Source organism: Cricetulus griseus, assembly GCF_003668045.3.
Source record: "Cricetulus griseus strain 17A/GY chromosome 1 unlocalized genomic scaffold, alternate assembly CriGri-PICRH-1.0 chr1_1, whole genome shotgun sequence".
Taxonomy (NCBI): Eukaryota; Metazoa; Chordata; class Mammalia; order Rodentia; family Cricetidae; genus Cricetulus; species Cricetulus griseus.
Window position 1 is genome coordinate 139464587 of NW_023276807.1, and position 13323 is coordinate 139477909.

At 35.8% G+C, this 13323-nt stretch overlaps 1 protein-coding gene across 2 annotated transcripts in view; it reads left to right on the forward strand.

The window, feature by feature from the left end:
* Slain2 (SLAIN motif family member 2) overlaps positions 1-13323 on the forward strand; it is a 62183-nt gene that overhangs the window by 37125 nt on the left and 11735 nt on the right. The window contains exons 5-7 of one of the 2 annotated variants that reach the window (XM_027390858.2): positions 1783-2142; positions 2739-2876; positions 10342-10419. In XM_027390858.2, the coding sequence (XP_027246659.1) occupies positions 1783-2142; positions 2739-2876; positions 10342-10419 (576 nt within the window). The remainder of the gene's footprint in view (positions 1-1782; positions 2143-2738; positions 2877-10341; positions 10420-13323) is intronic. The other variant, XM_027390859.2, reaches the window with a different exon arrangement.

Below are 13323 nucleotides of genomic sequence, written 5' to 3' on the forward strand. Positions count from 1 at the left end.
CAAGGGAGCCTTTTTACCTTTTCATTTACTACTCTTCCATGAAATTGTAATACCATAGTTATATTCTATACCTGTCTAAGTACTGTAAGAGCCCCAAACTACTATGATATCTAATGTCTTTGTTGCCTTTGGCACTCCGAAAATATACGTAGACAAAAATTTTTCATTTCTTTTTTGAGGATGTATATCCTGGCTCTTTGAATGCAAGAAGGTGGTTGTGGTACTATTCTTGCAACACAATGAACTATAATGTGATCCCTGTAACCTTTTCAGTGAATTACATGTCAAGAGACTGGACAGTGGCAGAGCATCTGGGAGTGTTGCTAAACCTTAAGAGCTTTAGTTGTACCTGTGTGCATGATGTGTCTTGTCAAATATTTTGTAAGCTTTATCAAGCTGTAGCTTTTGGGAAACTGCAGAATGTTTCTTGCTCTACTGAATCATTTCCACTTTAGTATGACTCATTAGCCTGAAACGCTAATGGCATGACACAGTTTTCTGCTTTGATTTTATGTCTCTCCTCACTGAGTCAGCGGTGGAGACAGTAAGAGGCTGGAAAGAGAATACTGCCAATTCCACACCATAGAATAAACTCAGTTTTTATTTTGGATGTTGGTTTCTGTGGAGAGCTTAGCAAGCTATTTGTTTACTGTAGTTTTGATGTTGTGTTTTGGTAACAGATAGAAATATTAACTTTATTGTAAGACATTCACACACATAAATATTTATTTTCCTAGTAAATAAAAAGTTCTTACCAAACATACATGTTACCTACTTGAAACCATCTTCCTTCCCTTCTTTTCTATTTTTACCCCATGGCTCTTCTAAGATTTGTATATAGCAGTTAAAAATTAGAATTACATATTTGGTCAATTACATACCTGGCCATGTGTCTTAGTTTTTACAGAAAGAAGTGCAAAATCCTATAGTGATTGTGATTTGCCTAAAGCTCTCCTTTGTTACTGGAGAGGATGCAATGGGCTCTGAATTCCATTTCTAAAACAATGCTCTCTATTGCTTTGCTGGTTTCTTATTGCTGTTTGCTATAGCTAGACAATAAGTAACTCAGTTACTACTGTACTTCCCAGACCTACAAGGCTACATGACCCTTAGAATTTTTAAGGATTCGGAGGGGTTATTTGTTCTTTATTTTTAGTTTGTGGAGATTCACCCCATGTGTGCTTTTCACTGAACTACTTTTCTGGGAATTTGTGGCCTTAAAAGATGCCCTAGATCTCACCCCTTCGGTAGCAGTTTTTGCACATAAAGAAATGACATAAAGGTCTGATTCTGACTGTAAGATCCCTTCTAGTGGGTGCCAGTAGCTAACAGGATTTGCTGAAGATGTACTTAGATTCCTTCCTCTCCAATTATAACAGTAAAGATTTGTTTGCTAGCTAATATATTCTGTTTACTGCCTACATAATAGTTCTTCCCTCAGTGTTTCTTCAATCCAAGTTTGGGTTTCTGAGTAGAGCTGGTTTTATGTTTGTTGGTGTTAATTACTTAGTTGGTATTATTACTTAGACTCCAGACTTCAAAACTTTCCAGAAGTTTTGAAATTAAACAAATACTACATTTTCAGTTAGTTTAAAAATAACTTTGAGATGTAGTTATCCATCTTTATATAGAAGGATGTCTAGAAGTAGAAATGGAACTTTTCTTTGTACTTTATACCCTAAATTTAATTTCTCAGTAGTAATCATTTACATAAACTTTTCAAAATATTTAAATGTTTGAAAATACAATCAAAGAAATAAATAATGTTTTCATTATTGCTAGGTCTCCGGCAAGAATATGCAGCTACCACTTCTCGGCGCAGTTCTGGTTCATCTTGCAATTCTACGAGGCGGGGCACTTTCAGTGACCAAGAACTGGATGCACAGAGCTTGGATGATGAAGATGATAGTGTGCATCATGCAGTATATCCTGCTGTTAGCAGGTTTTCTCCATCACCACGCAATTCACCCCGACCATCTCCTAAGCAGTCACCTCGAAATTCACCTCGCTCGAGATCTCCTGCCCGGGGAATAGAATACAGTAGAGTGTCCCCACAGCCTATGATTAGTCGTTTGCAGCAACCTCGCCTCTCCCTCCAAGGCCATCCCACAGATTTACAGACGAGCAATGTGAAAAATGAAGGTAAAACAGAGCAGCTTGGGGAATAAGATGTTCATATTTTAGCCTTTGGAGGCTGTCCTGGAACTAGCTCTTGTAGCCCAGGCTGGTCTCGAACTCACAGAGATTCGCCTGCCCCTGCCTCCCGAGTGCTGGGACTAAAGGTATGTGCCACCACTGTCCCACTAAATATTGTTTTGTTTTGTTTTTTAATTTCAAGTAGTCATGTTTACCATTTTATTCATGCAAACAGGAGAAAGTAAATTTAACTTTATTAAACTAAGTACTTGCCAGTTACTAATGTGATTCCCAAGCCAAACTACAGGGCTAAGTGGACATGGGGATTTTTAAGGGATTTGCTTTATTTTTACTCATGGAGTGGCCTTAATTTCTTTAGATTTGACTATATAATTTATAGTTTCTTTAAGGGTGCTGTTATTTCATCCATTTATAGCCTCTGGGTTTTATTGTTTTCTTTTTCTTTTTTTTTTTATACATTTCTTGTTACTTCTACAATATACAGAAAAAATACTTAAATATGTCATTTTGAATGATACTTAACATCTGAGAGAATAGTTTGATTTTATTATTATTATTTATTTAAAATCTCATTTTTGTAGAAAAACTTAGACGGAGTCTTCCAAACCTATCCCGAACATCAAACACGCAAGTTGACTCGGTGAAAAGCAGTAGAAGTGACTCCAATTTTCAAGTGCCAAATGGAGGAATACCTCGAATGCAACCTCAGGCTTCAGCCAGTAAGTTCGTTCCTTACACTTTGAAATGCCTTTCAGGAACAGAAATGAAAATTATAGAAGCTGATTTTGTGCTGAGTAACAATATTAAACCCTTGCTACAATATGATTCTGTACGGCCAGCAAGGTGGCTCAGCCAGTAAAGGCACTTGTTGGAAAGCCAGCAACCTGAGTTAGATACCTGGAACTCACATGGTAGAAAAGGAAAACTGATGTCTAACCTCTACACCTGTGCCACGGTAGATGTGGCACTCCCTACCTGCCAGTAACTAAACTAGACTATAAATAAAAATAGAGTAAACTTAAAAGATAATATTTAATAAATTTAAAAATTGCCTCTATAAAATATTTAATTCTAACCAGTTTTTATAATTGCATGACACTCTCTGTGGTTTCTATTTCCTCTGGCCAAAGATCATCTTTGTTTTGTTTCCAGTTTTTTAGTTTTGAGATAGGGTCTCTCTGAATAGCTTTGGCTGTCCTGGAACTCACAATGTAGATCAGGCTGGCCTTGAATTCACAGAGATCCTCCTGTCTCTGCCCCCCACATGATGGGATTAAAGTTAAGATCATTATATTTTGATATGTAATACTGTGTAATTTGAGGCTCTTAAGGAATGTATGTATTGTGCTACCATAGAAATGCCTGTATTTAACATAATTCTTGTCACAAAACAAAAAGTCAATTACAAATAAGGATTGAATACAAAAATTTTTAAGTCTGTTTTTAAAGGGGATTGGCCTTGCTTTTATTTATAGAAGTAGGCAGTCGCTATTCAAGTGTATGTCTTATAAAATAGATTTTCTTTAAAAAATCTTCCTTTTTAAACTTTCTAGAGCTGGAGGAATATTTCATTGATAATACTTGATGACTGTGTATGACACCCTGGATTTTATCCCTAATGCCACAGAAGTCAAACAAAATGAAAGTTTATTATTAAATATTTTAGACCATATCATAATAAAAGTAATTGGTTGTTCAATAATACAGTCTATTAAATCTATAACAAAACTGACCATGTGGCTTTTCTTTGTAAAAGTATTTTATAAGGATTTGTACAATCTCACTTAATACCTACATCTGTTCATATGAAATTTTTAGTTTTCATTTGATTAATCTCTATGTCTGCCAAGGATGTATTTGTAAACAGTATAATATTTAACTAGTGTAGGTGTCAGATTAATATGTATTTCTAATTTGACTTGTAATATAGGTTAAAATCTAAGGTAATAAGTTATCCAAACTATCACTTTTTAAGAATTGATCAATATTTCTTTATTTAAATTGGGGAATTAATTATTGAATTAAATCTGAACTCAAATAGAGTAAATGAATTTGAGTCCTGGCCTGGTAGTTCATGCCTTTTTAACTCTAGCACTCAAGAGGCAGAGTAAATAAGCAGATCTGTGAGTTCAAAGCCCACCTAGTGTACAGAGTGAGACCCAGATGCATTCTGCCTGTAACATTATTTTTGGTGACTAGGTGAATACTCACCAAGGAATGTGACAGGTCTGTCTTCATGGGGTAATTTTTGTTTTTAACCTTTAGTTGTAATGTTTGCCTTTGTTTTGTGACAAGAAATATTGTGACAAGGCATTTCTACTCAAGTATGACATAGATTCCTTAAAAGGTTTAGATTGTTCAGTATTAAAATGATGAGATTTGGGGGAGGAAATAGTACTGGAACCTAAAACTTAAAACCCTCGGCAGCTTTTTCATAGAACATTAACAAAAGCAGTAATAAGCTTCCAGAAGTAACAGCTGTCACAGTAAAACCACACCAGTTCTTAACAAATAAAATGAATATCCCAGCAAATATAGGCACTCAAACAAAATAGTCTTGAGGATAATTTAATGGAAAGAAAGGAGTGAGACTGATGAGTGTTACAGAGGCAACACACAGTATAAACGGTGCTAACTTCTAAGTCAAGTTGGCCAAACAGAGCCTAATTAAGGGATGCAGGAATGGCTGCACACTAGCAACAGTGCATTGGTAACACCTGTGCATTACCTACAGGCTTATTAAAAAGGGGCTGTGCTTTGAAACATTTGCTGCTTACCAACTTAGGTAGGCATGGGTATATACAATGAAACCAATCAAGGGGGCTGGAAAGACTGCTTTTCAGTTAAGAGACTGGGTACACTTCCAGAGGACCCAAGTTAAATTCCCAGCTTCCACATGACTGCTTGTGACCGTCTGTAACTCCAGTCTCAGACTTCCAGTGCCCACTTAACAGTGTCCATGAGCACTAGATACACACACAGTGCACAGCTAATCCATGCTGGCCAAACAGCCTGACATAAAAAAAAAAAAAAAAAAAATTAAGTTAAAGAAAAATAACAAGCCTATCTAAAAGGAACTGTTGGAAATACTTCTATAAAATATATAAATAACTACCAATTGTTATACATCTTAATAAGTGGCAGGTTAGTGTTCAAATTGTGTTGATCCAGCTCAAGAATGTATAGTCCCCTGTAGAGACTTTTCATATCTGTGGTTATTACTAAGGCACAAAGATCATACAGAAATATTTCTTTTTTTCTGAGTTTGAAACTCCAGTTTAAAGCACTCTGGAAAATTGTTGCTCAAGATTTATATACCTTATTCTACTGGGCACATGCTAAAATTTTTTTGTACAAATAAATGTTTATATTTCACTTACTGAAGAGTTGGTACTATTTTTTAAGTGTTATGATACTCATTGTGGCAGTAATAATTGGTATAGGAAACATAAATTCACAAAACGTTAAAAATGAATTTAAAAGTAGAATTTGATCTTTGTTATCTTTGAAATAGAGAATGGTAGGTTTTATGTCTTTAAACCCACAAGTTAGTTTGAGACATGAAAACGTCTTGTTTCTGGGGGCTTACCCCTCAGATACTTACCTGATACCAAAAAACAACCTATGTAATTCATAACCCTCACAGGCATTACAGCTATGCTTTTATAGCATCTCTACACAGAGTTGAAACATTTATACTTTACCTTCAAGCATGCTGTCGTAGTTAGTTTAATTACTAAGATCTGGATTTTTAAAAATTCTACAAACAGCCTCTTGTGTGATAAAACCAGCTCTTCCTAAATCCTCTACCCGAATCCCATTGCTTGAACTATTTTAGCATCCTAAAACTTTATGACAGTGAACAGATAGATTGGGAACCTAGGACTAATACTGTATCTTTTAACAGATACCAATAGTAAAATGTATATTAAAGTTCTTTATAATAACCTGTCTTCTCTAGCAATAAAATTGCCATTATATAGTCACATTATTATCCTAGAATTGTTTTTCATTTCTTCTAGTAGTTGATAATTAAGAAAAAGGTATAGGGAAAACATAATGGTTTTCTGGTATTAGTTTATTATGTGGAAAACATATGTGCAGTTTTACAAAGTTGCAGTTGAGCATTTGATAGAAATTATATAGGCAGAAGAGTTGGATCACCATCCTTTTTAAAACTGTATCTACTTGCTGGGCAGTGGTGGCGCACGCCTTTAATCCCAGCACTTGGGAGGCAGAGGCAGGTGGATCTCTGAGTTTGAAACCAGTCTGGTCTATAAAGTGAGTTCCCGATCAGGCAGGGCTACACAGAGAAACCCTGTCTTGAAAAACAACAACAACAACAAAAAACTGTATATATATGCTCTTTCTTACATCTACAGCTACAGTAACATTTACTTACAATTAAAAATGTTCGCAATACTACACAAATGTATTTGGAAAATAGAAAACCCAGAATATTAACAAGCTTTAAACTCAATTTTAAGTATACTCTATAGAAACATAACTTTTTGTTTAAAGTTAATATATCACAAATTTTTTAGTTATATATTTTCTTGGTTTTTATATATTTTTAAAACGTGAAATTGTGCTTTATATATAGTTATATAATGTAAAAATTTATAATTTTTACTTTAATGTATACTATCAAAGTAGATTTAAAAGTATATGTAAACATAATAGCAGTTTTTATGTATTTTATATAAGGAATTGGTACTTTTCACTATAAACTTCAGTTGTTATTCTCATAGATGTTTCATTTTGTTTTAAGTAATTCTTTCTTCAGCTATGAATGGTAAAGCTTTGGTTCTCACTTGCTGGTGTGCATGAAGCTAACTTTGCAAGGCTGCTGGTTTCTACCCACTGGGCCACTTCTTTTGCCTTGTCACTATGCCAGTCACTTACTCTTATATGCTTGTTTGCTATGGCTGCATTATTGTGGATGCTGGCATTCAAATATGGGTATTATGATGGTGCTAATATATTACCAACTTTTATAGTCGTAAAATGTGAGTAACTTAAAAAGTTTAAGAAAACCAGAGCATTTTCTCAGTTTCTTTAACTGAAGAGAGAGGTGTTAGAGGCAGAATTTTTCAAACGGACAATAACTTGCTTCCTCACATTACCAAAGTATGGGCTTAAGTTTAGAAAAATAGAGCAATTACTGGCTTATGAGTGAGGAAAAGGAATAGATGAAAACCTCAAGACCAAGTTTTTATATTCAAAGTATGATTACCATTCGTCTAAGGTTTTTTTTACATGTATTATAGCATTTGAGCTTCACACATACACACATTTATTTTTGTAGAGAGCAGGGTTCTGTGTAGTCAAGTTAATTACGCAGGACCACATATCTAGAGTGTGACACAGCTAAGACCAAACTACTACTTCCCCCAGCACCTCCCACTACAGTCTCAATTCTGCTCCCAACCTAATTTGCATGCATAGGCCTCTAGGAAAACTTTTGGATGGCTCTAATGGGGCATGATTTGAGACTGAACTGTAGATAATTTGCCCAATACGGGAACAGTTTTACACAGATACAGAGTGTGCCCCAGAGGAGGAATGTAGGACCAATACTGTGCTCCACTCCACTTACCCACAGAAATATCTGGGTGGCTGATAACATATGTTTTCAAGTTTTACCTACTACCAAAACACTAATGGTTGTTATCCAGTTTTGCATTATTTTGAAACACGAGTTAAAATATATCATATTACATGCAGCTAATATAAGACTAGGAAAATATCTATCAATTTAATAAATAACACTGGATCAATTGCCTTAATCAAAAAGAGATAATAAATGTGGTGATGTGGGGCCTTTATCACTGGGCATTTTGATTGATACATCTTAGTGGAGGCCCAGCTCTTGTTGTGAGTGTCTCACTTGATTTTTAGGCATATGCAAGTTTAAGAACCACTTATTTTGGCCACAGCTTTGTAAAACTTTGACTAAAAGTATAATTTATTTAACAGAATAAATAACATAAAATTAAAAATGTTCAGTTGTCAGTTGCTGTGATTATTCAGTAGAAATAATTGAGTATCTTTGATAGTCCGAGTGCAGAGGATTTATATGTAAGATGGTGTAGACATCCCCATAGCCAAAGATGGTAAGTCAAAGCTGCTGTAGTAGCAGAGGAGAGACATCATAATCAGTATAGAGGCCAGATGACCGGAGTTCAATAACATTGGGACCCACATAGTGGAAGGAGAGAAATGACTCCTGTAAGTTGTCCTCTGACATACATATGCCATGGCATGCCATACACAATTAAGAGTAATGAGATTAAAAAAAAATAATAATGGCATATGTTTTGCCAACAATAATCCTTTGCTTTTCTTTAGTGGTCATTTACAACTGAACCTCCTTCTGTTCTTTAAACACTTGGCATACCCAATCTCAGCATTCTCTACTGTTGCTTCTTCCTTCCTCTGAATGCCTTCTCCAGATCCCACGTGGCTCCCTCTCGCTGTATTTGATCTTTGAGCAGATGTCCTCTTTGGGAAGTCTTTATGGATTGCCTATGTATAATTGCAGTTCTAGTCTCTTCATCCCCCTCCTTTCCTGCTCACTTCCTACCTCAAGGCCATCACTGCTGGAAGGCTATATATTTTCTACTTTATTTTCATTCTCCCCTTTCCTAAATATTCCATAAAACTTTTTCTTTCTTAAATAATTGCGTAAGAGTAAGAAAAGTTCCTAGCTGGCAATTTTATCTAAACATGATACCTGGGATATTCCCCTGTTTGAATAAATAAAAATGAAGATGGATGGATGGATAGATGGACGGACGGACGGACAGGTGGATGGATGGAAATACAGATGACAGAGAACATATGGACAAATATATAGTTGAATAATATTTGATAATAGTATCCTATAATTTTGTAGTTATACGTATAAAGTAACTATTAAACTTCTCCAGACTTGGAGAAGTTCTCCAAATGCTTGTTTGCCTGACCATGTTTGAGTTACATTGGCATCAAACACTGTGTCACTACAGTAAGGTTTGGCGTACTGTAAAATTAGAAGTCAGCTAGATTTCTTTTTCCAAAAGTTGGCTATCTCAGGAAAACAGTGCTTTGGCTTTGCTAGAGATGACAGAACCCCCTTTTCTCACTGTTGACACATCCAGTATCCCTTTACCTCCTTTTTTTAGGATGGTCTTTTATCCCTACATACACTTGTAGGGATAGAACCTAGGTGTTGTTCTTACTTGTTTCTATTGTTTTTTTTGTTTTTGATAAAATTCCTAAGAGTATAGAATGTCTGTCTTTCTACAAGTCCTTCAAGGCCAGTAAGATGGCAATTTAGAGCTACTGAACTTAGGTGATTAGAATGGGACTGGAGCAGAGTAACTCTGTATTGCAGTGGTTGGCCCTTCTTCACTATGCACAGTTCTGGGCTGTCTTACATGCCAGTTGTGGAAATTCCCTTGTAGTTAATAAATAGATTGGAAGTTTGAGAGTGACTTCAGAGTCCTCCCTGATCACACAATAAAGCAGATGTGCTAACTCATGTAGACCGCTCAGTGCGTACGCACATGTGCACACGCACACACAGGTCCACAGACTAGCCATGCTGCTACTCAGCCTGAGGTACACATTAGTTGGATTTTACAGCAGGATAGCATTGAACACATTAAAGCTGCCAGGTTGTGCAAGGACTTGCCTGGTTCTGCGTTTTCTTCTCCTTTTTGAGAATGAAAATTACTGTTTGATTTTGGAGCAATTCATCTACCAATAATTGCTTTGCCAAAATGTGCTTTTTCTTTTTTTTTTTCATCAAAAAAGTACTGTTTATTTTCTATTCTGTGTGCTGTGTTCATCACTTTTATCCTCGTGTTTGTAATCTTTGCATCTATAGCATGTTTGCTGGTGGCTTCTTTTCTCTTTGATGTTCCAGCCAATTGACATATTAGAGTTTTTTTTTAATCTACAAAAAAAAAACTAGTTCTAAAAATATGCAATGGCACTTAATTTCTGCCCCTTTTCTTTTCCAACTCAGTGCACGAAGCATCACTTACAAAGTCCTGCACTTGTAGCACTCTAACGTTTTACCTCGATGGTTTCTATTCCTTGATAACTTTAAATTTCTATTTAGTGTTCAAGTTTACAGAAGCTGTAGCCTTTACCCTGTACTTCCAGCAAATATTACACTTCCTTGTTTTTCAACAGCTTCTCAAAGGCTGAAAAATTTGCCTCGTACTTCCCTCAAAGCCAAACAGTTGCTTCCAACTTCATCTACAAAAAGAGGTAACTACAGCCTCTGCTTGAGTTTAAATTTCAGCAAGTGGTGTAGATAAATCTCTAACCTTCTGGATTCCTGAATCAGTGATGCCTACAGGGCACGTTTCAAATTGGTTGGTTGTTTTTGTTGTTTTTGTTAATAAAATAATGCAGATCAATTCCCTGTTGTGTGCATAATTGCAGAGGAAACCTGTTTGCAGAGGTATGTATTGAATTGTTCTGAAAGGATTAAATTGATAATTGATCATTTTACTACTAATTTAAAATCAAAGATTATTGTTTCAAATTAATGAGAATTGGACAGGTAGTATTAATGTCACACATTCTATGTATTAATATTTTTCCTTAAATATTGGTCTTTGGATTTACTTATCTGTGGAATAAAGTGGGAAGACTTTTGCATTAGAAGCTGATTGAAATTAAGACACAAGTCTTTATAGTCAGTGAATACATTTGGAAAACTTACTATCCAGTGGTAACTTTTATAAAAACTGAGTGCACTGGGTGGTGGTGGTGCACACTTTTAATCCCAGCACTCTGGAGGCAGAGGCAGGTGGATCTCTGAGTTCAAGGCAAGCCTGGACAACAGAAGTAGTTCAGGAGTTCAGGACAGTTCGGAAGCTACAGAGAAACTGTATCTCAACCCCCCCCCAAAAAAAAAAAAGAAAAAAGAAAGAAAAGAAGAGAAAGAAAGAACTAAGTGCTAAAGAGATATATGAAAGTTGGGCACTAAGTCTAGACAATATCCATTCCAAAAGATTGAGTGTATTGGTAGGTAGAGGACAAAAGAATTGAGAGAAAAGTGACAAAATAGACTAGTAGTCCTGAGTATGAACAGGTGTCTCAGAATGGGACAGAACAAACAGAAGCAGTGAGGAAAAATATATCCCCTGATGAAAGTAAGAAAAACCTGAGCAAAGAGGAATTTTGATGTTTGATTTTTTTTTTAAATAAAGGTACGGTTTAATATGTTTGCAAAACATTATATACTTTTAAACAGGTTTAAGTGTGTTAGCAGTGATTTAGTGTGTTATTGTAAATAATTGATTTTCAAGATTAGACTCTGTAGGAAAGAGAATAGTCAAATAGTAGCATAGGGTCATGCTTATGTAGTAAGTGTTCAGTACTCACATACACCACCATAGTCAAGAGTAACATGCTGCATAGTCCTTGGGCTTTATAGAAAGGGATTCTATTATCTAAAAGTTGGCTAAAAAGGAAGTAAAGCATAATTAGAATATATTCTTTGGTACTGCAATAAACAATATCAACATTATGATAACATAAATGCAACTCAGATTTAAGCAACAATTACAGTATAGCTTTATAGGCAGAAGCAGAAGTACTCCAGGAGGTTGAAGTGTAGGATGATCTACTCTCTGAGAAAGCCAGTAGATGAAGTCTAAAACTGATGTCTGGGAACAGAGTTCAGAAGTGAAGAGCACTTGCTAGCTGGTCTTCCAGAAGACCTGAGCTCAGTTCCCAGTTTCCAGCACCCATGTGGGTGGCTCATAACCACTGTAGCTCCAGCTTTAGAGATCCAGTGCCCTCTTCTGGTCTCCACAGATGTGCACACTCATGCATACCTCCACACAGATAAACACAATTAGTTCAAAAAACAAAAAACATCTTTTATAAGAATGAAAGCTATTGACTCAAACCAATGATACACAAATATTACTAGAAATAACAGATGTAAGTATGAAAAAGGCTGCTAAATAGTTTAGCCAAGAATCTCCTTGCTTATTGAAGTACTATTCATAAAAGCTAAGATTTGAAATCAGCCTTAGAGCTTTAGTGGATGTTTGGATATGTGGCCACAGTAAGATATCATGCAGCCCTTTAAAATGATGAAATCCCATGATTTGTGACAACATGGATAGACCTTAAGGCTGTTATGTTAGCTATAATGAACCAGACACATAGAGAATATTTTAATCATCTCACTAATGTACATTCTCCAATAGTAGAAAGTAAAATAGTGGATATGAGAGATGAAGAGTGGAAGGGAGGAAATGGGTTTGGACTGCCAGTGGGTACAAAGTTACAAGTGAATAGGAAACAAGTTGTACTCATTGTAGTAGAATGAAATATACTATATACTTCAAAATATCTAGGTTGGGGGGAGTTGAATCCTCTTACTACAAGCAATAAATGTCTGAGGTGATGGGTACGTCAACTCCCTTGATTTCATCATTACACAATGCATATATACATGAATGAAAACATTACTTTTGCTTCATAAACATACACTTTTTTGAGACAGGGCTTTTTTTCTCTATGTAATTCTGACTGTGGGACTCACTATGCAGACTAAGCTGTGCTAAAACTCAGAAATCTACATGCCTCTGCCTCCTGAGTGCTAGGGGTTAAAGGCATGTGCCACAATGCCTGGCTGTACCATATTTTAAAAAAGAAATACCTTATGGAATTGTTTGAGAACAAAGGGCTTCTTTTCTGAGATGTCCAGATTTTTAAAAAATCTGGCTTACTTCTGGATAGTAAGGCAGGTCAGAACAGATGAACCTTTAGCCTAAAGGTGTGCTCAGTGGTAGAGAGCTTGCTTACATGTGCCAGTGGGGCTCTGGGTTTGATTCTCAGCATTGGAGAACATAAATAAAAGCAAATTAATTTCAACAGAGTCTCTGGGAAGAGGTATGTGACAATAAGGTGTGTTGTCCAAAAAAGCAGGAGACCACTAGACTGCAAAGAAGAGCTGTTGCTCACTTAAATCTTACTTGTCTAATGCATCATTTCTACTTTTGAGTCAAGTAGCTTTGTGTAATTTTACATTTGTACTTAAAGATTTAATCTTGTGGTTTTTGTATTAAAAGACCATAGCTTTTGATCAAATTTCTAAAAGATTACATTATTTTTGTGAATTCAAGCTCTCAAACTGCAAACTACCTT